Consider the following 25,544-nt stretch of genomic DNA (forward strand, 5'->3'; position numbering starts at 1 on the left):
GGTCATATGAGATTGCTGCTTCTACTCAACGTAAGCTCTTATCTTTTATATATCTCATAGAGACTCATTGTTTCTATAGAAATTATGCATCCTGTCTACAACAATAGCGACCCGACTGCACCATACATCACGCTGGATGATACAGATCGAAACAGTGCCTTATTTCTTTCTAATGCCCTTGATGAACCTTTTCCAAACAGTACCATCCTCATCACATCTGGCCAACCAACTGGCCTTTCTTGGTCTCTCTGTGCTGCCAAACTTCACAGTGTCCCTCAGCTGAGCATCAACCGAACGATCACCACACGAGGGCCGACAAACGCAACTCGATACCAATTCCTGATTTCCAACTTGACAGACAATGCCTCTTATCAAGCTTATTTACTACAAGAAAACAATGGCGTGGCTGGTATCTCAATGCCAATACCAATCAAGACAAAAGCATCAGCTGTTTGTCAGTTGATTTATGATTTACCCTTTTGCAACCAAGTTGCCTACAGTGTCCCATCCAATTCAGCTGTCAGTCGCTGGGACCTTGCAGCACAGTATGATACCCAAGCTCAGGCTTTGTTTGATCCCTTTGATGTATCGCTATCTCAATTCAATTGTGAATCAACACAGTATTCGCTCGTTCGCAATTGTACCGACTGTTATCGCGATTACAAGACATGGCTTTGCTCCGTCACAATACCGAGATGTACAGATTTGACCTCTAGTGCTGGCCTTATACAGGGATCAGATAAGATTAAAGCAGCACCTGCTGTACGAGATGTACCTATTAACGGCTCCCGAAACCCTTGGATCGATAGTACCTTACAGCCTAGCGCATGGACAGAATTACTTCCCTGTATTGATCTATGCTATCACGTAGTTCAGAGCTGCCCCCCTTACCTACAGTTCTTTTGCCCTGTAGGTGATTTGGCTTCCGTTCAGTATGGATACTGGCAGACTGGAAACGCGACAGTTAACGGAACGACATATCAATTTAACCTTAATAACCCAACGTGTAATCGTATGGGATTAGATATCAAGCTACTGACACTTAGTAGCCAAGGACATAAGCTAAGAACCTTTTCATGCTCCTTTTGTATAGTTTTCTTTATGATTTTCATTCTTTTATAGACCTTGTAAATTATTCTATTCTTTCAAAAAAAAAACTAATAAATTACTCCTTATAGAGAGAGAAAAGGGGGGAATCTAATTATTCATGCAATACAAATGTTTGTTTGTTTTTTCTATACACATTGAGCCATGACTTGAAGTGAGTTGATTACATCCTGTACCGTTGGCAAGTACCAAAGTGCCTGTGTTTGTCGATCTTCAGGACCCACCATGACTGAGAACTTTTCATTGAGATCTGCTGCCTTTTTCAATGTCTTGAACATGTCTTCATCTGTACGATCATCACCACAGCACATCACAAAGTCAAATGGAGTATTGCTGGATACCAATAGGCGTTTCAAAATCTCACCCTTATTCACCATCGTCGGGCGTACTTCCAAGTTTTTCTTGCCCACTAATACTTCCAGAGGCAACTTACTAAGGATGGCCTGTTCCAAATGGTTCTGGCACTCCTTGGCTTGGAATGCACCATATTCTGGATCAGCAAGACGGTAATGCCAGGTAATGGCACACCGTTTATGCTCAATAAAACTACCAGTCGTTCGCTCAGTATAGTAAGTAAATATTTCCAATACATCATTCTTCCAGCTCATATCAAAGTGCTCAGTCAGGTTAATCCATTTCTTGCTGTATGGGTACCGCATAAATGAACCATGTTCTGCACTTAGGCCCAGGTTTTCTATATGGCCAAGCCAGTTAGCAAGTGCATTTTCGTCACGGCCAGATATGATCCAAACTTCATTGTGAGGGTCTTGACATAACTTTTCGAGATACTTTAGCATGTCTTTGGGGGGAACAGCGGCCATAGGTGTCTTTTGTATTGGTGTTAATGTTCCCTAGGTTATATGTTAATATCAGCACAAGATTGATATGTCTTCTTACATCATAATCAAAGCAAAGAAGTCGCTTTTTGGATCGTTGATACTGTTCTTTAAGATAATCCAGTTTAAGCTTTGGCGTATTCTTGCTTTGTTCAGATAACATGCAGGTATGTATTAACATTTTGACAAATGAATGAGCCCAAAATGAGGTTGTATTAGATTTAACGTGTGCTAATAATTGCTAATAAACAAAAATAAATCACAGTGTAATTTATAGATTTTTTTTCTGGTTGCTTTACCATGTGCCTTGTCATTTTTTCCTCTTCGCTCATTGTGAGTGCGTCATTGATTGCCTTTGCAACACCAGAGTAATCCCAGGGGTTGACAAGTAATGCCGAACCCATGGACCCTGCCGTACCCGTTAATTCCGAAACAATCAAGGGCCCGTGCTTTTCCTGTTGACACATGACGTATTCAAGACTAGTTGTGTTCATGCCATCTCTAATAGATGTAATCAGGGCTGCATCAGCGCTTGATAGCAATGCATAATATTCTTCTGTCTGTATCTGATGGTAATAATGATAGACGGGTGTAAACTCTAAAGAGCCATAAGCACTGTTAATATGTGCAACCATCTCTGACACTCGACGTTCATTCTTGATGGTATCTGCCGAACTTGGTGAATCGGTTACTTGGATCAGGACCACCTTATTTTGCCATTCAGGATAGTCTGAAAGGAATTTTTCAAAAGCAGCAAGCTTCTGAAGGACGCCCTGAACGAGATCGAGTTTATCTCTTCCTACCAAGATCTTCTTATCAGAGTACATTTCAGCAATAGCCTGAATTTTTGGAATCACATCTGCACTTCTTCGAACAGCGTCTACTGCATTAACATCAATACCTATGGGAAAGGTACCAACATGGCAAAAGTGACCATCGTACTCAACACCTTCCGGAGATGACTCGTAACCCAAGACCCGAGTCGATGTCGAGATAAAGTGTCTAGCATTTGCATATGTCTATCATGTAGTTTTTCCCTTCTTAGAACAAGAGCGTATAACATGATTCGTTTTAATTGTACCTGAAATCCTACCAGGTTGGCAGCCAGCATCCCTTTAAGAATTTCCTGGCGTTCTAACAAAAACAAAAACAAAAAAAAATCAGCTTCAATCCTTCTTCTTGTTTCCATTTTTCTTTACTTGGTAAACATCGAAAGATTTCAGAACTTGGGAAAGGTGAATGTACAAACAGACCGATACGAGCCTTGGGAAGCCTTTTACGGATCATGCTAGGAGCTAACAATAAATGATAGTCATGGATCCAGATCGTATCCCCATCTTGATACTGTTCTACTACTGTATCAGCATATTTTTGGTTTACTGCTTCATAATAGTTCCACTGGGTTTTTTCAATTCGTCCATCCGTTGCATCGTTCCACACTATGTAATTAAAAAGTGGCCACAATACTTTTTTTTTGGGTTAGTGTATGCTCTTTCTTTTTAGTATAAAAAATTGTCAAATACTTGCATGTTTTGCAGTACCCATGGTAATGTCCTGCTACACTACTGCTATCTAGAAATAATGGTATACAACTATGTTCCTGATAAAGTTGTGATTGTAAAGAATCTTTCTCTTGATCGCTCAACATGTCAATCTCATAACGATCGACATTTTCTAAGCTCGGTGAATCTTTATAGATTTGACCTGTCCAGCCGATACATAATGTTTCCCATTCGTCGATAAGGGAATGAATGCCTGCGTACATGGCAGCATGTTCATGACGAGGTCTAAATGTCCACTGTAATGATCCTTCTTCGTCTGTTTCATGGATAACTTCAAAGGGTATTTGATGAGTAACATGGATGATACGTCCCTGGTGATTATCGATTGGTAATAATGGTAAAAAGGAAAAGTTATTATTCCCAGTAGTCATAAGATAAGAGATAGAGGAGAAAGAAGTAGATTTATTCACTGATAAATGGGGTTTTAAATGTGAGATTAAATATGTAGATCACGTATCTGTCTCTGTGTCGATGAAGCTTTTGTACACTGAGTCTATAGGAGATCATTCAATCTTGGTTCCAAACAGTTAGTTTATAACCTCTCGGCTGGCAAGACTATTGTAACTATGAACAACAATCTTTGGCCGGGATACCATTTTATGAAAAGAGAAAGAAAAGGGGACTCAGTTAATGAAAAAGAGAGAGAGATATGTTGGTTTATTAATAAATGCAAGTTGTTGTGTTTATTTGAAGACCTTGCCATCAACACAGTCTTCAAAGTCCCAAGCCAAGTACTTGTAGAATTCTTCCTTCTTTTCTTCATATTGAGAGGGTTCAATCTTGGTGAAGTTGAAAGAGGGAAAGTCAGCAGCGTCAGAGATTTCGAAAGGAACTTCTTGACCACGGATGACGAAGTAACCGGAAATGGTGTTGTTGTTGTTTTCACCACGGACGATCATGGAACCGAAGGCATACTTGTGAGCACGTTCAAGACGAGCATAGAAACCACCAATTAAGTTGTTGGACATGAAGGTCAAAGTCAATTCATCATTGTACTTGTAATCAACCTTCCAGATAGAGAAACCCTCAGGGTCGAAGTTTTCCCAGAACCACTTGATAGCATCCTTGGTGTCATTGTTGGAGTATTCACGCTTCCATTGATCCAAGATAAACTTGGAAGGAGGCAAGAGATCCAACTTGGACTTGGGCTTAGGAGCAGGCTTAGGCTCTTCTTCAACAGCAGCAGCTTCCTTCTTGGCAGGAGCAGCTTCCTTCTTAGCAGGGGCGGCTTCCTTCTTCTTGGTTTCCTTCTTAGGGGGAGTGTACTTCAAGGGAGTTTCACAGAGAGTGAATTCACCGAGATACTTCTTGAAATGAGGCTTGTTGGCAACAGTGTTGAAGTAACGGGTGACGTTCTTGAATTCAGCACGAGCAGCCTTATCAAGTAAGTTGGTGTAAGCGTTGAAGAGACTGGTGACAACAGCGATATCAGCATAGGTGACATCGTTACCAACGAGGTAGGTCTTGGTCAACAAAACAGAGTTCAAAGCACCCAAGGCACGCTTGAAGTTGGCAGTGGCGGTATCAACAGAGGGCTTGAGGTAAGGAATGAAGCCCAAGAGAGGGTACAGCCAACCACCCAAGTTGGAATTGAGTTCGGTTTCACAGAAAAGAACCCATTGCAAGATCAAGGCCTTTTCAACAGCATTCTTACCCAAAAGAGGAGAATCTTCCTTGAGAGCTGCGGCGTAGTAGCCAATAGCAGAAGATTCAAAAAGGTCGACTTGAGCAGATTCAAGGACAGGGATCTTACCCATAGGGAACTTGGCATAGAATTCGGGGGTTCTGTCCTTGGCAAGATCGAATTGTTCAACGTTGAATTCCAAACCGTTGTAGGCAGCCTAAAATTAAGAATTAGCATCTTTTCTTGAACTGCAATTATCAAACATACAGCAATGCAAGCCTTGGCGACACGGGCGTTGTTGGGGTAGGTCTTGATGGTCTATCGAAGCTTATGAGTATTTAAATATGATGGATGGATGTGAATTACATACACCAATGGGGCTCATCTTTGAGTATTGAACGGATGAAATCTGCTGTATGTGAGACCTTTATGCTTAAAACATCTGAGAGAAATTCCTTTGGCCAATAAGAACCCACCAATTTGTTTGACATTTTCTCTCTCAATTTAACACTCATTGAAGCTAAATGTAGACGTTAATGAGACATACATGGCTTAATTTAAGAAAGAAAGCCAGAGAGTAAGAAAAATAAACCAATGACGAAGAAACAACAAGCTAACTCATTCATCTGTCGCTCTGCACTGTTTGTGAAGGTCAAAGCTTAAGACATTCGGTCATACGTGTTTAATCTTTTTTTTTTCTCTTTGCTCACTACTATATTTGCTATCCGAATACTTGAATTATGAGTATACTTATCATTGTGATTGACAGGACATTAGTTGTATTTATAACTACAATCTGCCTCTGTTTCTAATAAAGAATGTAACAAAAACTCAACGAACTACCTCACAATTAATTTAAAACGATAAACATAGAAATTCCTGTGGAAAATGCTGCAAGATAAATGAAAGTAGCTGAAAAGAATATCAACATTAATCATTAGGTTGAATGCAATTGATGAAAACAATGAACAAAAAATCACAACAAAGAACTAATATGCAAGAGTCACGTGATAAACATGATGACGTATATCTCATTATCCAATAAATCATTTACAAAGAAAGGCGTAATATATTTCCATATCACATGACTATCACACGATTATCACGGGTTATTATTTATAATATAAAATTTTAGACCTCAAACGTTCGTAGCGGAACCGGCCTTAGCTCAGTTGGTAGAGCGGAAGACTGTAGTGAATGCTGTCATCTTTAGGTCACTAGTTCGAATCTGGTAGGCCGGAATCCCGTAACAAATACGGTTATTTTTTGAATTTTTGAGCGGGTAAATAATTATCCTCATATTACAACCTTACTTCTATTTTAGTGTGATATTGAAGCACAATTTCCTTGTAACGCAAAAGATGCCGAAAAGGGTAACTCTGTGGAACTGAATCCTGACAACTTTAGTTGATAAACTAATTAAAGTTAATTTATCAACTAAGGTTAACTTATCAACAACTGTTGATTTCAAGAAAAGGAAAGCCAACAAAAATCAAAAAAAGTATTGATACCCTTTTTGGTGTGACAGATTTGGTACTTTTGCACCACCTAGGGAGCATTAGTACTCCGTCAGTCACGACTGACCTTGACACTCAGTCAGTCATGACTGACTGTACCTAAATATACAATCTTACAGTATAAATACTCTTGCTCGTTGCGTCCTTCTTGGACAAGACATTGAATATTTGAATAAAACTACCCCTCTATCGTTATATTTTTTCACCTCTCTTATAAATCCTTTCTTTAAAAGATTTATAATCCTTTTTTTATTTTCTTTTCTTTTCATTATTTACTTAAAATCCTTTCTGATCTAGTACCAACCTCATACTACTGATCGGAATAGTCCTTGTACCTTTTTATTTTTAACCAATTACTTTATTTTTATACTTTATAACTCAATTGCTTATTTTATCTGTTATAGATCTGGTGGTCACTATCATAAACGGCTTTATAACTCAAAACTTACACTCTAACCTTACCCAAACAAATAACCAATTCTACATTGGTATCTTATACTCTGTATGTCCAATGCAAGTTTTAATGATTTATGATTTATGATTTATCATATATCATTTATTATTTATCATTTATCATTTATTATATATATTATATTGCATATTTAAACAGTATAAATATCCCCAAATTATTCATGAAATAAACAATATCGAAGAATCATCTAAGAATTATCTTATCTTCAGATCACAATAACCTCTATTCTATCTTATATCTTAAGCAACAATTGCTTAATAACCTTTTTATTTTATTTTATTTTACTTTATCCCACAAGACTTAGCATTATATTGCTCTATATTGATCTTATATTAAGATCTGGTGGTCACTACAATACCAAATTCTACTTATAAAACTTATTTTCAACCTTACTACTAACACCTTTTCCCCCTTACTAACACCCAGTAGCAGTATATAAACCCAAGACTCTCTCTCTCAAAAAAAAAAAAAAAACTAGCAGTTCACCTTATCTTTTTATCATATACAATAAACAGACAACCTTTTTGGTTATAAAAGTTCCTGGTCTCTTCTTTTTATCTTTTACTTTACTTTATGCTTCACCCAATATTAACAAACAACCCCTACAGCTTCAAAGAAAATAACAATATCAAGAAATGCGAGTGCCTCAACTAACTTGTCAACCATGAAGTTCATGCTCCCCAATTGTATTCTTTTTATTTTTATTAGAAATACCTTTGGCCCTTTGGGCAAAAATAAAGGACATTCAATAAAGTATTGATACTCCTCGTTATTTATTGAATCATCAACAGACTTTGTCCAAAAATCGTTTTTAACCTCTCTTATAAATAAACATTACGCGTCAGAACAAAAAGTTTGCTTACCTTGATCTTTGAAAGTAAAGAGTTGTAAAGTAAACATAAGCATTTGCATATTTTAACCAGATCCCAATCTTTGAGTGTACAAAATTTCGAAATATCAGCCAGTATGTTTGTTCATAGCCCAACATTAGTTTACAGAGACGATAAAATACCCAAGATGTTTCATTCTATTTTTTATTCGCGATGCACATCATTACCCTTTCTCAAGCTAACTCTTGTTTTCATCTTCACTTAAATTCCTGTTATTCTAGACTATTTTAACAAGAGTAACGCACTTGATACAACTAATGTAATACAGTTTTCATTAACTGTGTTTAACACTTGATAAGACACACAGATAGCCTAGTAATGTACTAATACTTTACACGCTTTTTATTTTATTTTTTTTGTTGACCTATTTTCCTTTTCTTGTTGATGTGTGTGTTATTCATTTTTATATCCTTTTTAAAATTCCTTCTTCTTTTCATCATAACTTAACCCACCAGGGCCAGTGCTGACCAATAACAAGAAACCACCAACTGTACTTAAAGACTGGAAGAAGTCGTATCTTAAGAAATCGCGCTTGTAGTAACTGTGTTGAACTGACCAAAAGTTGTTGACAAATACATTCAGAACAGATAAGAAGAGAACCAAGAACATGGCTGACCATTTTGCTTTGAAGCCAACAGCTACCATGACACATGCAGCCAAGCCAACGAGAGAGACAACAATACGCATTAAAGACCAATCACCATGGAAAGCGGAACCAATGAAGAGAAAGATAAGCAAGATACGACCTGCGAGTTGTATGTACATGCGACGGTTTGTTTCTGAAATTTGTGGTAAAGCAGCAAACATTTGTTTGCGTTTAACCATAGTTTCGGACAAGACCATCATTAGACCACCCATCACTGACAAGTTACGTAAAAAGAAGGACATATCAAAAACTAAGCCATATCCAAAAGCTTGACTGACAATCACGCCCATGAGACCATAAATAGCATATGCTTGATGCCTTTTAGCGATGATCAAGGAAGAGGCACTGAGCATGACCTATAATTGTTTCCACATGAGTCAGACGTTTCTTATTTTTCTCTCCTTTTTCTAAAACACGAAATATTTACCAAAACATTAAGGCCAAGGAATAAATGACTAAGACCTCTTGGGAAGTGTCTGACGTCTTGCATAAAGCTAAGTTGATCTCTCCACTGAGTGACAATACGTAAGGAGTCTTCAAGGAATGTAGCAACAATAAGGAATCTTGACATGGCTGGGATATAAGGTTTTAAAGGTTGTCCTACTTTATCAAGGATATCTTCTGCCTTTGTACTAAAGGTTTCCATTTGTTCCTTGACGCTTGCCATATTCGACATTTTTTTTTTCTTTTTCTGCTTTAAGAAAGAAAGAAAAGTGTTTATAAAAAAGAAGAGAAAAAAAAACCAACCAAATATGCTTAATCTTTTCTTGTGCCGATCGGTTACTTAATTAACAACCAATAAAAACTTACCACAACCAAAATGATTGACATTCTGATTATAGTCTTATGCAGCGAGCAGTGAAAGCCTTTATGCATATAGTGAAAGTATCGTTTGCTTGATTTGTATTCATACATTCACACTTTTTTGTTACTTTGCTTTTATAAAAGTTATGCGTATAGCAAGTTTTTTATTAATGGAAAGAAAGAAAAAAAAGGGGAAGATTATTAGAGAACTGTCAAAATTTGACCTGCAGTCCAGGTTTGACCTCCTGCCAGTTTAACCCAATCAGCTACACTTCCAGCTTCAACACACACCATGCTCTTATACTCTTCATCATCAAAATCATTTAAACCCTTTGCCTTTTCGATCCAAGGATTCCATACAACTGTGTCTTTCAAGTTATTCTTCTCTATGCAAATGACATTTCCATCGCCAATTTCAAGAAGAAGCTTGTCCTGCACATTCTTATAAACTCTGTCTATTTCTTGTGAGATTGTTATCTTTTCATTTTTCTCCAAGGCTTTGGCACCTCCTTGTACTTTGTCAATATATTCACAAGAAGTCAATCCTTGAATCTGCACTTTGGCAATGTCCTAACAGTGATTTTTGATTATCTTTTGATAATCTCAGTTTCCTTAGTTACTACTTACAGGAACTGCAAAATAGGTGTGAAGAAGCGTGTTGAACTCAAATGTGTCTTCATCTTCATTCTTCAAAGTACAGACTGTTTCCAATGAACTCTTTGTCAATGTGACAGTATAAATTAAGCGAAAAGAGTGTGGCCATGCATTTCTGGCTTCTTGTGAAAGTTGGGTGTCTTTTAATCCCAAACGGACCGAGACCTTATCGTTATCAGTGACAATTCCAAGGTATTCCCAATATGTATTACGAGCAAAGCCTAAGTAAGGTTACGAGATGAGAATCATTCATTTATAAATTATATGGCTTTTACCGTGTTGGGGAAGACTAATAGTCTCTTTAGTGCCAAAGATAGGGAAACAAATTGGAATTCCTCCACGAATAGCTTTGCTTCCGTCACGTTTGGCTAATTTACTATTCATCCAAAGTTACTTTATGAGATAACAAACCATCTTTTGAACGTTTACCTAACAAAAATACGTTCTTTACCATCAACCACCCAACTAGTAAGGGTTGAGCCTGATAAGACGCGTTAAAGCAAAAACGTAAATGTATTATTCTAGAATATAAGAGCTTTGTTATCATACCAAAAAGAGCAATTTCAGCTTTTGAACCAGAAGGATGTTCAAGGTGAATGACTTTATTAGATTCGTGAGCAGGCATGTTTATAAAAAAAAAAGTAAAGTACAAAAAAAAAAAAGAAAAAAAGAAAAACCAAAGCAGACAACTTAAATTCCGCATTTTACAAATAAAATTAAGCTTGGTCATCTTTCTTGTTGCTCTCTTCCTCTTCCTCTTGAATGACGGATTCTTGATCACCAACAGGTGCCATCTTCTCTTCAATCAAGTTTTTCTCTTCTGTAGAGGCAGTGCCTGGTTCATGATTACGGTGAACGACTAAATCTGTTTCGCCAGAGGGTAATCTTTCAACCGTTACTTTTGCCGTCTCGCCAGTACGGATACCTCCGTCGATCAATAAGCGAGCCAGTGGGTTCAAGAGCTTCTTTTGAATCAAACGGTTCAAAGGACGTGCACCATAGGCAGGATCATATCCGCGCTCGCCTAACCAGTCTCTAGCCTTGACATCAACGTCAATCTTTATGCGGCGATCACTTGTTCTCTCCTCAATTTCCTTTAAGCGAACATCGACAATATCTCTAAGAGCTTCCTTTGATAGGCGGTTGAATATGACCATTTCATCAATACGATTGATGAATTCTGGTGCAAATGAGTGCTTAACTGCATCAAGTACGCGTTCTTTAGCCATTCGACTCACTTCACCACTAACCCCGCTATCTGATACTAAAGCTTCCGCGCCGAGGTTAGACGTCATGATGATAATTGTGTTGCGGAAATCGATTTTTCTGCCTTTTGTATCCGTCAAGATACCGTCATCCAAGACTTGTAATAGAATGTTGGAAACATCTCTATGAGCTTTTTCCATCTCATCCAAGAGGACAACAGCGTAAGGTCTACGTCTAACCGCTTCAGTAAGTTCGCCGCCTTCTTCATGTCCGACGTATCCTGGAGGAGAACCGATCAAACGACTAACACTGAATTTTTCCATATACTCAGACATGTCAACTCGTACAATGGCATTCTCTGTATCAAACAGGAATTTTGCAATTGTCTTACAGAGCTCAGTCTTGCCCACACCTGTAGGTCCCAAGAATAGGAAAGAAGCAATGGGTCTAGATGGATTTTGAAGACCAGCTCGGCTGAGGCGAACAGCTTCTGCTACAGCCTTGATTGCCTCATCTTGACCAACAACACGCTCCGATAAGACCTCTTCCATATGCAGCAACTTTTCTCGTTCACCCTTCATAAGGTTTCTTACTGGAATACCCGTCATATGCGATACTACGCGTGCAATGTCATTTGATGTCACACGCTCATGAATAAGCGACTCAGGGTTCTCTTCTTCTGCTGTGTCTGTCGGAAGCTGCTTTTCCAAGCCAGGAATGACACCATAACGAAGCTCAGAGGCACGCTGGAAGTTACCGTTTCTTTGAGCTGCTTCTAATTCAACACGCGCCTTTTCTAACTCTTCTTTGACTCGCTTAATATCTTCCAATTTTTTACGCTCTTGGTTCCAAATGGCTGACAGCCGTTCGCTTTCTTTTTGCTTTGTTTCAAGATCAGCCTTTAGCTTTTCTCTTCGCTCAACCGACATGACGTCTGTTTCTTTGCGCAAAGATTCCAATTCGATCTGAATTGTCATAATTTGACGATCCAAAGTTTCAAGAGCCTCTGGTTTACTTTCTTGCTGTAGTCTAAGCTTTGAGCAGGCTTCATCAAGTAGATCAATAGCCTTATCTGGAAGGAATCGATCTGCGATGTATCGGTGTGAATGAAGGGCTGCTGCAACAATAGCAGCATCAGAGATACGTACACCATGATGTACTTCATAACGTTCCTTAAGGCCACGGAGAATAGAAATAGTGTCTTGTACTGAAGGCTCGTTTACCATGACCTGCTGAAAACGTCGCGCTAAAGCTGGATCCTGCATGATGTACTTGCGATATTCATCAACAGTTGTTGCACCTACACAGCGAAGTTGGCCTCTTGCAAGAGCAGGTTTGAGCAGGTTACCGGCGTCCATGGCTCCTTCTGACTTTCCTAGGCCGAGAAGCATGTGTATTTCGTCGATAAATAAGATAATCTTTCCCTCAGATTCAGAGACTTCCTTTAGTACACCTTTCAACCGATCTTCAAATTCTCCTCTAATATGGGTATTAGGCGTTGATGTTTTCATCGAGTAAGTTACTTTACCTGTATTTAGCACCAGCCACAAGTGCCTATGTATAGATACATTAATGTGTTTGAATCTACAAGGGAGTTTGCTTGGTCCTACTTACTCCTAAATCTAATGCAATTACTCGCTTTCCTTGAATAGACTCAGGAACTTCATTAGCGATAATACGTTGGGCAAGTCCCTACGTCTTCAGTTTTAGGGGTATGTTCTTGCATATATCACCTCAAACTTACTTCAGCGATAGCAGTTTTACCAACACTATTAGGGTATTAGTTCTCTCTTCCTTTGTTGTTGTCCTTATATTCTTACCCTGCTTCACCAATAAGTACTGGGTTGTTCTTTGTACGTCGAGCCAAGCTATAGGAACAACGTCAATCTCTCTCTCTCTCTCTCTGAATGATTTATAGAATAGATGTCCTTACACTATGAAAACCCTGGTGTTATAACTTTGATAATGCCCACTTTTTCCATAAGCTTACCTTCAAGTGTCCTTCGAATCTCCTCATCACGTCCAATAACAGGGTCTAGATTAATGCAAAGTTTTAATCACCGAATTGGAAATCTCCAGAATCAATTTACCTAATTTGCCCTTTTCTGCCATCGCAGTAAGATCAATACCCTAGCATAGACATTAGATATTCTATTATTATTAATCTATAATCCATTGCGTTTTATTACATATTGCTCTAGTGCCTTTTGTTGTTCCTGAGCCTGGTTTGGATTTAATCGAAACCCACCTTGAGGCATGCCACCTGTCAGTTAAAGATAAAGAGTGTTAGCTGAAAGGATACTCGGAGAAGAGACAGCTTAGGAAGATTTACCATTGTAGAGTCTCTTTGAGTTATAGAGTAGACCACTGTTTGTTTTCCAGTGCTGCTGTCTTAAAGTGATTGCAATAGTGGAAGAAGGAATTTTGACATTGCATGACTTTTTCACGTCATTCAAGTATAATGAACGACGCGTTATTTTTGTTACTGTTGATGATGTTGTGTTACGAAGAATGCTACGTTGAGATAGTCTTAACATTATGTAAAGACAAGAAAACAAGAGAAAAAGAAAGAAAGAATAGAAAGTGCTGGTGAATTTATGCGGAGCAACCAGTGTGTGTGTGTGTGTGTGTGTGTATACAAAAAACCCCAGCTATTTTATTTTATTTAAAGGTAGAGAGACTGTATGTTTTTACTAAACAAAGATACAAATTATTTGTATTTTACTATTCAATGACTATATCAATATATCCCACTACATTAAATCAAAAACGTATAAATATCAATATTTTTAATGCTTGCTTTTCCTCTTTGTTTTTCTCCTTTTTTGAAATAAAATTAAACACGAAAAAGACAACAAAGCAGGTTAAAGATAACGTATCTTTCAAATTCATATTTACTATCCAATATAATAAAGTTTGCCTATAACACTAAAGAAAAGTAACTTATAAGTTTTATTCAAACCATATCAGTCATGGTTCACTAAACTCTAGCCTAGATACGTGATCGTAGATGAAGCATCAAAGTTCCTGGAGCCGACTTTGCTGCCTATTATTGTTGTTCCGCATGTGAAGCATTTGGTTCTTCTGGGAAATGCAGAAGCGTCTTCTCGTCCTCGTATGTCCTGTAATGCCTTCAAAGATGATCCTCATTACATGGATACTTCATTGTTTGAAAAAAAGGGATATAGTAATCAAGGCTTTTGTTGGGAAGACTGTAATAAAATGTATGAATGTGGAGTCCATAAGCGCTGAGAAATGGTAAAAAGCTTATAAAAAGAAGACACTTTCCGTAGAACGACCCACTCTCCAAACGTGAGAATAGAAGGCTGTGGGATCATCATCCTTAGTCTTTGGAGACGAAGCTTGATGGATAAGCTATGATCGTTTGTTGGACACCACTTGGTGTCAACTATGGATATGATTGATTTTGGATGCATAATTGGCTATGCTACCCTTAGTATTTTTATATATTTTTTTCAGAAAAAGCCATGAATCAAGATCCTTCCGCTTTTGGTCTTTACAAAAATAAACTTATTTTAATTCCAGATCATAGCTTAATTAGTCTCTGTTTTATTCCTTTTTTTTTGCTTTCTTTCCCCTTTTTAAATGACTGCCGAGTATTCTTTACTAGAGCAGCAGACACCAAGGCAAATATCTAAAAAAAGATGGCATGCTTTAATCTTGGCCATTGGGATTATCTCTGTTACATCTTATTTAATATACTTCACTCGGTCAAATTATATTGATTCATTTGAAGAGGAGGAGGGAATGGATCAAAATCTAGATCTATCGGATAGCCCATCATCAAATAAATCACCCACAAACGCTTCTAATATTCCCAATAGAAATATCAACTTTACAGTCCCAACGCAGAAAGAACCATATTATATTGATTTGGATAAATACCCAGTGGAAGATAACATGCTCATTTGGTTTCCTGGATCAAGGGGAATGATAGAGACAGTAACCATCAATAAGCTTTTGAAAAAATCAGTGTCCTGGACAGAGCAGTGGTTAGACCATACAGCAAATCCCTCCAGTGACACATTCGCCTGCGCACGACAGCCTATTCCTTACCCTATTCTCCGTCATATCGTGGCTGAATATGTTCCATCAAATGATTCAGATGACTTTTTTGAAGATAACAGTATCAACTTGAACGAACCTTTTGTTCTTTTGCCCTTTTCCAATCAGTCAAGTCTTAATCAAGGCGATCAGCTGTGCATAAGGTTGATCGTGCCTTATCGACCTATAGATGCTGAAGACCCACACCATTTTCTGTATAAGCCCTATCCAAGAAATAATCAAGATTTGACCTACCCCTGGTGGGATACTGCCATGACCTGGCTTCAGAACTTGAAAACAAACGCAAGCCTTCCTATTCAGATGCAACCTTGGTCAGGCCACAGACTGCTAAGAACAATGGCAAGAATGTTGAATCATGTTAGCACTAACCTTCCAGAGTGGGCACGTCTAAGGGAAGACGAATTGTATGAACGAATGAGGATGCGTATTTATGAAGCTCAAATTACTCTTCCTCAGGAAGGTGAATACAAACTTTTTGCGCTCTTGGAATTTTTGGAAGGCAGGTACAACTTTGAATACGGCCCTGTGACACCTTATGCACCTATCGAATTACCTGTCCTACCTACTCAAAAGCTGCTTATTGGGGATGGAAATAATGATGACCCTGAGAAGCTCGCAGAGAAATTGCTGGATGAGCATCTACAATTACCTCTCTGTTCCGGTTCAGATCATCCTGGAAGATGGTTGCCTTGGCCAAAGTCACGTAAACAGGTTCAAGTCTTAGGCCTTACTCGTCATGACAAATACTGGGCTCCTTATAGCTGTAGATATCGTCATATAACATATGAGCAATTCAATCGTTGTGTAGCTCACAAATACAGTCGTGGGATGGATATGTATGGTGACTCGAACATCCGTCGATCACTTAAAAAGTTTATTAGTCACGGTCATTGGTGCAAACACTGGGAAAATCACATTACGGAGTCTATTGTTCCTGACGATCTCTTACCTAATATCAACAAGACTTTAACATCATCTCTGGACAAGCGTCAGGCTACATTACCTACACAAACTATGAATCAGTCCGAGATTGGTTACAGCTCCCCTCAAGAATACAAGTATTTCATACCTGAACAGACAAGAAGTTGCTACTGCGAAGATTACACGGAACCATTTTGGCAACCCGTGTGGTTTGATGCGGGTGGACGGCGTGTGAATGTGGATATGAACAATACAATTGCTCAATCGAAACGTCTAGGCCACACAGAATGGGATGATCCCGAGATTAGGAAGCGTAATCCTAGAGATGCCTTTAAAATTAGCTCATATAAATGGGATGGCCTTACATATCTTAACAATCCTCCTTGGCAAGCTGCAGTGGATGGTAATACTGTAGCTACTGATGTAGCAGTGTTTTCGCTGGGAAATTGGGATGCTGCCTTTTTAGAATTAGAGCCCTATCTAAGAGATGTAGATCAACTTATTCTACAAATCAAAACTCATTATGACCTCTCAAGGACTCGTATTGTCTATCGTACACCTCAATTCTATTGCTGTCGAGTGGACCGCTCGTCTCGTGATCGACAAGTGAGTGGTCCTCGAGTGGATGTATTTGATGCTGAGGTCAGGCGCAGGTTTGTCTCAGAACTTAATGCAACTGTCTGGGATACGAAGATACTGGGTGAATCAAAGATATGGGAGGAGAAACTGGAAAGCATTAATTGTCCTTCAAATCATGTAGCAGCTGATATTGTTGATATTGAAAATCAAATATTTATGAATGGCCTTTGTAATAATGTGTAAATAATAAAGAGATATAATTTATTGCTGTTGTACAATCAAGGAATCTCCAGATTCGATCAAAGCTTGATGGCCAATGTCTACTGTCTTCTTATCTGATTCTCGGGTCACAGAAAACTCTACTGTCCTCCATTCGTAGCCAACTCGTCTTGATACAAAATGCACACGCGCTCGTTCGTCTAATAATAAAAAGTATAATTAAAAAGGGAAGGAATTGCGTCTTTACTGTTTTTTCTCCTTACTTGATGATCCCTTAATGTCAAATGTAATGTCAACTTTTCCTTTCAAGTGATTTACAGTTCCACCAATCCAAGGCCAGCTATCAGCATAGTTCACGCGGTCTCCTACGAGAGCAATCACACGAGGGTCATATTTTACAGTAAATAATGTGCCATGAACGACACTGCTTGACAAACGTTGGTGGTTTAAAGCTGCACCGAGACCAACAGCCCAGACGACAGCACCGACACCTGCACCAGCCCAGATCCAACGCTTTCTAGAGGGTGGAGGAGGACTGGGTAATTGACGATCGACAACAACTGTTTTTGAGGCAAATAAACGTCGTCTGGTAGTATTTATAACGATGGCTGGTCTGAGGCGAAAAGCTAAAAATGACATGAAGAAAAGAGGCTGGGCCCTAGTTACGGCATTTTAACCCTAAAAGCAAGTCTGAGGTTAAATAGCTAAAAGACTAAAGGATAGAGTTTGTCCTGTTTCTAAAGAAAAAAAAGCATCTCTCCCTGCCAGGTGCATCCTCAAAGTAGACAGGTGAGATAGTCATACCAGTGTAATACTAGCGCCTTTATCTCTCTTGTTCTATTCAAATGTGGAGAAGATAACGCTTAAAGAAATACTCCGAGACAAGTATTCCTACAAAAGACAGTTCTGCTACTTGTATTGAATTCATTAAACAATACATATGTACTGCTTCGAAATGTCGGATGTATTCTAACAGACTCATTCACGGTTAATACTCCTTGTAATATCTCATAAAAAGGCGAATCTGGTCAGGAACATACATTATTAGTAAGATTGACTGTTTGCAGTTTCGTATATACTCTGCCATAAATTGACCACATCAAGTCACACTGACAGCATTAGTCCTATAAAACTACACGCGTTCTGCTTCAATATCCCTCTTTTTCTTTTAAACAAAGAATTAACTTTGCTTGTTGTCGAATTATTAAACTTGCAAAAAGGTAAAAAGACAATCATTTTTGCTCAAGAGAGACAATGGAAGGCTTTCTCTATGAGTATTTCTTTTATTTTATAAAAATAGACCATCATTTCATATACGCGCTGAAGTTTGTCTTTTTTTTGCTATGGTTTACTAGCTGCACTTTGCACTTGTCTAAAAAGAGAGTATTTGCCTATTTAAATCTCAGATCGAATTAAAATAAAAGAACTCTATCACTTTCCAAATAAAGCAAAGTAAGCCACTGTTACGTGCCTTTTAAAAGCATGGATTCAACAGCAGCCTTTTCATATTATTATTATTATTACAATTATTTCTATTTCTTTCCTTTCTTTCTTCTTTTATATACTTTTGTACATAAAGAAGCCAATTATATAACTTGTATAAACATAATCATGCCAGGATTTAGAGGTATCAGAATGGTCTCTTTTGATAAGGACCAGCAAAAAGTAGTTGTACGTTCACCACAAGCAGTAGAAGCAACAGCATGTGTAGTGTGGCCAGAACCAGCCATATCAATTCTAGTAGACATCATGGCCATTTTCTATAGACACATAACAAATGAGCCAAATCAAAGAGAGGAATATTATCAAAAGGCGTTTGCCGCATTGGCTTTTCATTTGATGCAACTTGAAAAAGAAAAAGTGATACCACCAGACTTTTTAGGAAATATGACAAAAGAAAAGATGCAGATGAAATGGCAAGAAATAGAGCATAAATACAGTAATATAGCATCATCATTAACACCTGGTGGTCCCACAGGTCAACAGATTTGGCCTTATTTTGACAAAGTAACATTTATTTTTCAAACCAGTCGTATCGTTCCGCCAGAGACTACTCGACACTCTGTGTCGGAGGGAGCCCTGGAAGAACCCAACACAACAAATCCTCCAAACTCTGTTACAGACCATATTCCCCCAACCAGCATTTCCATGCCATCTAGCCCTGCTCCTGTAACAGCTTGTTCTCCCGAGAATGGCACAGTATCGCGCTCTACGGCCACGTCAGAAACAGATCAGGCGCAGTTTAACCCCCATCAGGAATCACCAAAAGAACTATCTGAACAAGAATTTCGGAAAGAGATGCTTTGTCTGATGCGCAGGCGCGTAGAATTATTAGAAGAGCAAAAGGCAAGAGAAGATAAAAAACACGAAGAACGAAGAGAGATGATGGATCGCCTTGTAAACATCTTGGAAAAACTGGCTGACAAACTGTAGAAAGAACATTGCAATTTATTCTTTTAAAGCATTGCAGTAAAGTAGTCACCGCCCTCCCTTTCTGTCTGCTCTATCTGCAATGGACTCTTAATTTTTAAAGTCACTCCTCTTGCTGTCATTATTTGAATTTCAGCATGCAGACAGGGGACGACTGATGTGTAGTTGTAATATATAGAAGCACATAAGTTTTATTTTATGCTTAGGCTTAATAATATACGCTTTAAAAATATGTCCTTATAGATCATTTCTTTGGCAATGTGAAAGATTGTTTTGCTGTTATTGTTCATTATTTACGGTAAAATGGTGAATTGTCCGTTTAATGCAATCATATAAGAGTTGTGAGCTATTTATGTGGTAACACATTGTACGTTTGGTAAACTGCCAGCTGTAATACAGATTACATTAAAAAAATGCCATTTATCCAAGTCTTTCTTTCTTATTTCTCTTTCGCCTGAGGGCTCTCTAATTGTATCATGAGTACTATGCACTTGAAGACTGAGAGAGTTTCATAACGAAAGATCATCTACATATTGGTTACCAAAAGATGAAGATGAACAACTAAGATTCACTGGTGTATGCTTCAAGTTCAAATATGTAACCAATTTTCGTTTTTTTTTTTTTTTTTTCAGCAACATTTTGTTCTCAAGGGCCAATTTGGAGAGTATGTACAGATGTATTTAATAGACATATGGACTCGTCCTTTCTGTTATCTCAAATAGAAATATATTATCAAGCGCAAGGCAAGCATTGGACTTTAATAAAGAGTTGTCCATCTTGGACATAGGATGCGGATCTGGCGTATGGTCCATGGTACGTAGTAGTTCATAAAAACATCAAGGGTGATTAAACAAAGCAGCTCTAGGATATGTCTATTAAATTCCCAACTTGTTCATACTTTGGGTGTGATATTGTAAATGTAGTGAATGAAAAAACTCGACCAAAGAATTTTACGTTTGAGTTGACCAATGTGGTAAAAGGTTTACCTTATCCAGACAGTACCTTCGATTTTGTTTAAATAAGATACAGTTTTTTCTACAAGTATTGTTGCATAACTCGAAAATTTATAATACAAAATATACAAAATACGACATCTTTGAACGACATTACTTTCTGGAAATAGTGTATCTTATTTATGCATTGAAAGAAGAAGAATGGCCTATTGCCATAAAGGAAGCACTTCGTGTTATAACGACAGAAGGTTTCCTTCAGCTTATAAAACATGATATAAAGGGTTATTTCTTGCAAGAAAAACGATATCTGTATACTAAAAATGAGTTAGGATCACCATGGTGATAATGCCACTCATAGGTTTGCAGACTCAGGTAAGATGATATACTAAGTCATATGCTTGGTTTACGTATTTTCATTTCGTCTAGTGCACGTTGTTTCAAATTCTAGAGGACAGAATACTCGCATCGGAAAGGAATTGGAAAGAATGGTTGGAGAAGTAGGCAGTGCTGAAATAGTACAATCTGAATGCAAGCAGTGTAACATGTGCAAGTTTATTAAAATATAAAAGAGCTTTTTATTCACCTTCCTTTCAAAAAAGCTGATGATAATGGAACAGCAAAGAGATTTGCTTGGAGCTGGCATGAAGTAACAAAGGGTATGGTGCCTGCCATTAAGTCTGTCCTTGGATTAAAAAATGAACAGGACGAAGAAAAGTTCCTGACTGACCTTTGACACTCGCTAAGGATCGACGACTATGATTATATTGTTTATGCCATGCTTTCTCGTAAAGTTTAAAATTTAATAATAAAATATGCTTTATTAACTCTAATGGAAATGAGAAAATCTTCCCCAAATGGTTTGATACCTGTTTTCAATCTTGAAGACGTTCAAATAATCGTTAAAAGTGATGACAATCTGTAAGATGGCTTCTTCCAGAGCTAATGATTAATGTAAGTAACTATTTTGTACATATTTGGTTTGATTCTTACCCATCTTTACTGCCTCAACTTCTTCAACAACAACGGTTTCCTTTTGCATGTACTTTTCGATAGCTTCAAAGCATCCCAGCAGCTGATTTAATACCGTTGAAAGGTCATTTTGAACATATCCATAGCTGTCTTCCTTCAGTGAGGCTGCAGTTAAGCTACCAAGGATTTGAACAGCCCAAACGATTAATTGATACTTTTTAAACATTTCTTGAATGCGAGCTACTCTAGATTCTTGGTAGAATTTGATAAAATAGTTTTTGTACCCTGTCTTCATTTCAAGAGTCTTTAAGAAATCAGCAATATTGTTGACTCTGGTTGACAATTCGTTCTTTGCTTCTCGAATAATGGGATCTGCAGAAGGAGTGACTGATTCGACAAGTTCACCTGCTTGAAAAAACAGCGTGTTTGTACGGTCGTCAAGTTCATAGAGCTGCTTTTTAGGGGTAACGTAAATGTTGGTGTCATCAGCAAGCTGTAAGCGGTTACGTAGTTTTTGTTCTGTTGGTTTAATAATAGGAACAACAGGAGCCTCAACTGGAGAATAAAAGAGTTAATATCCCTAGAGAGATCAAAAAGTTTTCATCCTACCTGGTCGAATGCCTTTATATTCAGGATCAATAGACAATCTTAGCTCTTCGATCACGCGAAAACATTGGGTCATAACATGATACCACACACTTTCCCGTAAGTCTTTGCCGATATTACCAAACAATTCAACGCGTTTCTCAGGCTCCTTGCAAGCAAGTTGAGCAAGTTCGTTAAATGCTGATGCTTGAATGTTTGTATCCTCCTTGTTAGTAAGTCCATTCAAGATGAGTTCAAATCTGTTGTGGTATGGCTGTGTAGCTTGTACAGTCTATTATATTTGAATTAGAAGAGTATATAAAGTGATTTTTTTCTTTACTCTTGTGAAAATAGCATCAAATAGACGATTGGCAATATTCCAAACACTAGCAGTAATAATACCTGCCAAGATGGTTCTCGTGAACAGATACAAATTAATCCAGCGGAATCCAGTGATGGGAGAGTCCAGTACTCTATTGTGCAATGGTTAATGTTTCCTAACTAAACTAATGTACCCCTTTACCTATTGAATCTTCCTAATGTATAAGCCATGTGATAATAGATGTTTCCACTGAAAACAATGAAAATAGCATATGTGATCAAGAATGAGCAAAATGCTTCCTTGACGGAAGTGTACAAGGCTGTGGTTATATTTCCCTTCAGTTCATAAAATAAAGGTTGCTGAACGCGAGTGATTTTTGCAACGTGTCTTCTCTTTTCCAAGTAGCACATAGAGTATTTAACGGCTAATACAACTGCATACAAGGCAACAAAGATGCTCTTTTGGTTTAGTTGACGTACATCGATGTAATGTCTAATAAAATAGTGCTTAATTATTCCTGTCTATGATATTTTACTATTTCTTATTACCCAGTTGGTTGTTCGAATATATCATTTACATATTCTTCATCAAGAAGCAGAGAAAAGTAACTGCGTACAGTGATTAAACTTGCTAATGTGTATAATCCTGTAATAGTCCAAGTATCAGGGGAGGTGTAAGTAGCCAGGATGCGTGCGATGACAGTAGGATAGACATCTTCAAGAACTATATCAACATGTAAATATAATAAGCTTAATGAAATCTTCTTTTTTTTCTTTTACTTGTAAACATTGATGAACGTAAAAAATATACAATGCTGCCAGAGAGACACAATAAAGCTGAATACTGCACAGTTGTCCATGAAAAGAGATTGAGCAATGTAACTAAAAGGGTGATGAGTATTAATTGTATATTGACTTGATAGTTGCCTTACATGGATTAAAGGTAAATTTTGATTGAAGTAAACATGTCAAGAATAATGAAAAGCCAGCAAGGCAAGCAAAGAATTGCAGTCTACTTTGACTTGTACTTATATTGTAAGCATCGGTATATGTGTTACATTTTATTTCAGGCTTTTTTTCTGATGAGTCATTATATGTTGTGCTCTTCGCTGGTAATGAAGTCGTTTGTTGAGGAAATGGTGTCTGTTGCGACATGAATCAAAGAAAAGGCGCGTGCGCGTGTTTATAGAAAGAAACACGTATTATTTCTCTGGGGGAAGAGAAAAAGGTTTTTCTGTACGCTATTTTAAAACTCCGATACAGCCTGCACAATAGACACTTTAATTAATAGTTTATTCATTTCCAATGCATATATGTTTCTTTGGGTTTATTAATGTGTACAAGTATCATTTTTATTCTAATTATGCAGTTTCTTCAAATTCAACATATTCTTTCTTTGCCAAGTCTTCTGCATATGCGCTACGTACATGGGCAACCACATCATACAGATTTTGAAGACCAGTCTTTAAAGCATCAATGGCTGTTGTCTTGTCTATTACAAGAGGAAAAAGTGTGGCTCTTTAGTTGCCTTTTCGTTTGACCCTTTAATTAATCAATCTGGCTTACCTGTAGTCTGAATACGGAAATGCATTTTGGCTTCTGAAGGGTGGGGAAGAGAATAACCGCAAAAGTCAACGTTGGGACTGTTATCGATGAGAGAAAATAGAGGATGAATAAGTATATGTGTATGCGTATGTGTATGTATATATTGTTACTTTTTGTTTACAATGTGTCTTAGTGAATTGCCGAGGGTATGATCTTCTTCTTTAAAGCAAAATGTTAAAGCGGTTGGGTCACCATGAGCTCCTACCTAATAACATGTGTAAGTTATACTAGAAGAATTGGTTCATCAGTTCATTCTTACGATCTCTAATTTATCAGCAGCAGCAGTAACGTCGGGTTCTTCTTCTGCTTCTTCCTCAGAAGCTTCTTCTTCCATTTCTTCAACTTCTGAAGCGGAATCAACATCCATGTGTTCTTCTTGATCTCCTCTAGCAGCAGTTGTATTTTCTTCCTTAATTGCCATTTTGTTTGGTGTTTATGATAATGTGAATAACAAGCAGTGGAGACTTTTAAATGCTAAAAATCGTGACTTGGTTCCTGTAGTGGCTTGCAAGACTGACTTGGTTGGCTGTGAGGGAAGGTAATAAAGAGCTACAAGCTCTTTTTCTTAACTTGTCTGTTTTCATGATCATAATGATGGAGTTGACATGAATAATAAGAAAATTCAAAAAAGTCTGTGGCGTTATAGAAAGTGTTTTTGTAAAGGAAGAAAAAAAAAAGATAGAGTCAAAGAACAGCCATTCCAATAAAAATGTATAAAGACCTTTCTTTTTGCTTCTTTTTCTTTTCTCAAAGCACAATTTCTCATTTTAAAGTCTCACTTTTACTTTCATTGATTCAATTCAACAACTGCTAAATCCATAAAAAGTGTCAAATAAAGCTAAAACCACCTTCTCTCTCCATGTAATGCTGAGAGAACTTCAAGCATCACAACAAACATGACTGGATTTCAAAACATCCAATGATATCCTTTAATAATATATGAATTTATCTCCATTACAATAAACTTTCCAATTTACGTTCCGTTACATTCCATGAAAACTATTAAAAGGGAGCTTTTTTTTTTGTTCTTTCCCTCAGTAGGGGTTTGCCTTGAATAACGGTTCAGGAGGGAGGTCTACTTATTGCATAATTCTAGAGGCTATTCGTTGGAAGGAGTCTGGGAGTATTTATATTCTCAGGTTGAAGCGAAGCATTGTTAGTTCTGCTCTTTAACCAGGAATTTGGGAGGTTATTGCCTTTTTCTAAGGATAGACGCTGGTATACTAGTAATATTTACAATCATCGCATGTAAATGCGCTTGATATAAGTATCTATGATTATTAATATGATACCATATTGTTTGAAACGTCAAAAGGGATACTGTTGACTAAAATTTAAAAGGTGTTCATAAACCCAGATGAATCTGATGTATCCGATCTGATAAAAGGAAAAAAAAAAAGTTTTATTGATCACACGTTACGCATAACAAGCTTTATATGTATTCAGGTAACTTTTTCATTAAGAAATGACTTAATCCATAAGGGCCTACAGCGTAGAGTGCTTGAAGCTCACATTTATAGTCTGTTCTTAATAGTTCAAAAACTTCTTTTCTAGTTTT

At 37.6% G+C, this 25,544-nt stretch overlaps 12 protein-coding genes and 1 non-coding gene across 13 annotated transcripts in view; 4 read left to right on the top strand and 9 right to left on the bottom strand.

Moving 5' to 3' along the window:
• Window positions 1-11: 11 nt before the first annotated feature.
• RHIMIDRAFT_23408 (uncharacterized protein) lies at window positions 12-1,227 on the top strand. Its single transcript, XM_023608091.1, has one exon. It carries the CDS (start codon window positions 85-87, stop codon window positions 1,120-1,122), a length of 1,038 nt encoding a protein of 345 aa, XP_023465067.1. The 5' UTR covers window positions 12-84; the 3' UTR covers window positions 1,123-1,227.
• Window positions 1,179-4,117, bottom strand: RHIMIDRAFT_23412 (uncharacterized protein). The gene is made up of 6 exons (XM_023608100.1): window positions 3,471-4,117; window positions 3,143-3,409; window positions 3,025-3,077; window positions 2,243-2,962; window positions 2,005-2,184; window positions 1,179-1,958 (listed from the first exon to the last, which is right to left on the bottom strand). The coding sequence occupies exons 1-6, from the start codon at window positions 3,874-3,876 to the stop codon at window positions 1,236-1,238; spliced, it is 2,349 nt and encodes a 782-aa protein (XP_023465068.1). The 5' UTR covers window positions 3,877-4,117; the 3' UTR covers window positions 1,179-1,235.
• A 71-nt stretch (window positions 4,118-4,188) lies between these two features.
• RHIMIDRAFT_238795 (elongation factor 1 gamma) lies at window positions 4,189-5,514 on the bottom strand (the record flags this gene model as incomplete). Its single annotated transcript, XM_023609036.1, has 3 exons — window positions 4,189-5,346; window positions 5,397-5,447; window positions 5,500-5,514. The coding sequence occupies 3 exons, from the start codon at window positions 5,512-5,514 to the stop codon at window positions 4,189-4,191; spliced, it is 1,224 nt and encodes a 407-aa protein (XP_023465069.1).
• Window positions 5,515-6,286: 772 nt separating this feature from the next.
• Window positions 6,287-6,370, top strand: RHIMIDRAFT_t39. Its single transcript has one exon. It is a non-coding gene; the product is annotated as a tRNA-Tyr (tRNA).
• A 2,052-nt stretch (window positions 6,371-8,422) lies between these two features.
• Window positions 8,423-9,300, bottom strand: RHIMIDRAFT_204382 (SURF4-domain-containing protein; the record flags this gene model as incomplete). Its single annotated transcript, XM_023606755.1, has 2 exons — window positions 8,423-9,010; window positions 9,082-9,300. The coding sequence occupies 2 exons, from the start codon at window positions 9,298-9,300 to the stop codon at window positions 8,423-8,425; spliced, it is 807 nt and encodes a 268-aa protein (XP_023465070.1).
• A 359-nt stretch (window positions 9,301-9,659) lies between these two features.
• Window positions 9,660-10,737, bottom strand: RHIMIDRAFT_285317 (galactose mutarotase-like protein; the record flags this gene model as incomplete). The annotated part of the gene is made up of 5 exons (XM_023613266.1): window positions 9,660-10,028; window positions 10,086-10,333; window positions 10,388-10,488; window positions 10,542-10,593; window positions 10,662-10,737. 5 exons carry the CDS (start codon window positions 10,735-10,737, stop codon window positions 9,660-9,662), a joined length of 846 nt encoding a protein of 281 aa, XP_023465071.1.
• A 25-nt stretch (window positions 10,738-10,762) lies between these two features.
• On the bottom strand, window positions 10,763-13,929 carry RHIMIDRAFT_257363 (P-loop containing nucleoside triphosphate hydrolase protein). The gene is made up of 9 exons (XM_023611273.1): window positions 13,651-13,929; window positions 13,508-13,581; window positions 13,409-13,448; window positions 13,309-13,353; window positions 13,139-13,187; window positions 13,063-13,087; window positions 12,933-13,010; window positions 12,847-12,872; window positions 10,763-12,797 (listed from the first exon to the last, which is right to left on the bottom strand). The coding sequence occupies exons 1-9, from the start codon at window positions 13,853-13,855 to the stop codon at window positions 10,829-10,831; spliced, it is 2,511 nt and encodes an 836-aa protein (XP_023465072.1). The 5' UTR covers window positions 13,856-13,929; the 3' UTR covers window positions 10,763-10,828.
• Window positions 13,930-14,924: 995 nt separating this feature from the next.
• RHIMIDRAFT_238799 (uncharacterized protein) lies at window positions 14,925-17,147 on the top strand (the record flags this gene model as incomplete). Its single annotated transcript, XM_023609037.1, has 1 exon — window positions 14,925-17,147. The coding sequence occupies one exon, from the start codon at window positions 14,925-14,927 to the stop codon at window positions 17,145-17,147; it is 2,223 nt and encodes a 740-aa protein (XP_023465073.1).
• A 116-nt stretch (window positions 17,148-17,263) lies between these two features.
• Window positions 17,264-17,762, bottom strand: RHIMIDRAFT_238800 (uncharacterized protein; the record flags this gene model as incomplete). Its single annotated transcript, XM_023609038.1, has 2 exons — window positions 17,264-17,323; window positions 17,442-17,762. 2 exons carry the CDS (start codon window positions 17,760-17,762, stop codon window positions 17,264-17,266), a joined length of 381 nt encoding a protein of 126 aa, XP_023465074.1.
• Window positions 17,763-18,684: 922 nt separating this feature from the next.
• On the top strand, window positions 18,685-19,775 carry RHIMIDRAFT_257367 (uncharacterized protein). The gene has a single exon (XM_023611274.1). It carries the CDS (start codon window positions 18,735-18,737, stop codon window positions 19,554-19,556), a length of 822 nt encoding a protein of 273 aa, XP_023465075.1. The 5' UTR covers window positions 18,685-18,734; the 3' UTR covers window positions 19,557-19,775.
• A 1,508-nt stretch (window positions 19,776-21,283) lies between these two features.
• RHIMIDRAFT_23501 (uncharacterized protein) lies at window positions 21,284-22,368 on the bottom strand. Its single transcript, XM_023608280.1, has 3 exons — window positions 22,085-22,368; window positions 21,497-22,030; window positions 21,284-21,445 (listed from the first exon to the last, which is right to left on the bottom strand). Exons 1-3 carry the CDS (start codon window positions 22,155-22,157, stop codon window positions 21,333-21,335), a joined length of 720 nt encoding a protein of 239 aa, XP_023465076.1. The 5' UTR covers window positions 22,158-22,368; the 3' UTR covers window positions 21,284-21,332.
• Window positions 22,369-23,647: 1,279 nt separating this feature from the next.
• RHIMIDRAFT_23513 (RBP11-like subunits of RNA polymerase) lies at window positions 23,648-24,420 on the bottom strand. Its single transcript, XM_023608308.1, has 4 exons — window positions 24,246-24,420; window positions 24,097-24,191; window positions 23,948-24,024; window positions 23,648-23,873 (listed from the first exon to the last, which is right to left on the bottom strand). Exons 1-4 carry the CDS (start codon window positions 24,405-24,407, stop codon window positions 23,743-23,745), a joined length of 465 nt encoding a protein of 154 aa, XP_023465077.1. The 5' UTR covers window positions 24,408-24,420; the 3' UTR covers window positions 23,648-23,742.
• An 856-nt stretch (window positions 24,421-25,276) lies between these two features.
• RHIMIDRAFT_292929 (DNA topoisomerase IV, alpha subunit) overlaps window positions 25,277-25,544 on the bottom strand; it is a 2,028-nt gene continuing 1,760 nt past the window's right edge. The window contains exon 10 of the mRNA XM_023613939.1: window positions 25,277-25,536. Coding sequence (XP_023465078.1) covers window positions 25,419-25,536 — 118 coding nt within the window. The 3' untranslated portion in view covers window positions 25,277-25,418. The remainder of the gene's footprint in view (window positions 25,537-25,544) is intronic.

Source organism: Rhizopus microsporus (assembly GCF_002708625.1).
Source record: "Rhizopus microsporus ATCC 52813 unplaced genomic scaffold scaffold_11, whole genome shotgun sequence".
Classification (NCBI taxonomy): domain Eukaryota; kingdom Fungi; phylum Mucoromycota; class Mucoromycetes; order Mucorales; family Rhizopodaceae; genus Rhizopus; species Rhizopus microsporus.

Excerpts from the sequence above, each read along its gene's own strand:
- RHIMIDRAFT_23408 (XM_023608091.1), top strand. The coding sequence starts at position 85 with ATGCATCCTGTCTACAACAATAGCGACCCGACTGCACCATACATCACG.
- RHIMIDRAFT_23412 (XM_023608100.1), bottom strand. The coding sequence starts at position 3,876 with ATGACTACTGGGAATAATAACTTTTCCTTTTTACCATTATTACCAATC. Across the intron at positions 2,185-2,242 it reads AAAAAATGACAAGGCACATG|CAATTATTAGCACACGTTAA; the intron begins GTAAAGCAACCA and ends TTTGTTTATTAG. Across the intron at positions 1,959-2,004 it reads TTCTTTGCTTTGATTATGAT|GGAACATTAACACCAATACA; the intron begins GTAAGAAGACAT and ends CATATAACCTAG.
- RHIMIDRAFT_257363 (XM_023611273.1), bottom strand. The coding sequence starts at position 13,855 with ATGTTAAGACTATCTCAACGTAGCATTCTTCGTAACACAACATCATCA. Across the intron at positions 13,011-13,062 it reads GTAAAACTGCTATCGCTGAA|GGACTTGCCCAACGTATTAT; the intron begins GTAAGTTTGAGG and ends CTGAAGACGTAG. Across the intron at positions 12,873-12,932 it reads TAATTGCATTAGATTTAGGA|GCACTTGTGGCTGGTGCTAA; the intron begins GTAAGTAGGACC and ends ATCTATACATAG.
- RHIMIDRAFT_257367 (XM_023611274.1), top strand. The coding sequence starts at position 18,735 with ATGCCAGGATTTAGAGGTATCAGAATGGTCTCTTTTGATAAGGACCAG.
- RHIMIDRAFT_23501 (XM_023608280.1), bottom strand. The coding sequence starts at position 22,157 with ATGACCCAATGTTTTCGCGTGATCGAAGAGCTAAGATTGTCTATTGAT. Across the intron at positions 22,031-22,084 it reads ATATAAAGGCATTCGACCAG|TTGAGGCTCCTGTTGTTCCT; the intron begins GTAGGATGAAAA and ends TTTATTCTCCAG. Across the intron at positions 21,446-21,496 it reads AGTTGAGGCAGTAAAGATGG|CTCTGGAAGAAGCCATCTTA; the intron begins GTAAGAATCAAA and ends ATTAATCATTAG.
- RHIMIDRAFT_23513 (XM_023608308.1), bottom strand. The coding sequence starts at position 24,407 with ATGGCAATTAAGGAAGAAAATACAACTGCTGCTAGAGGAGATCAAGAA. Across the intron at positions 24,025-24,096 it reads AGACACATTGTAAACAAAAA|TCCCAACGTTGACTTTTGCG; the intron begins GTAACAATATAT and ends CATCGATAACAG. Across the intron at positions 23,874-23,947 it reads TTTCCGTATTCAGACTACAG|ACAAGACAACAGCCATTGAT; the intron begins GTAAGCCAGATT and ends CTCTTGTAATAG.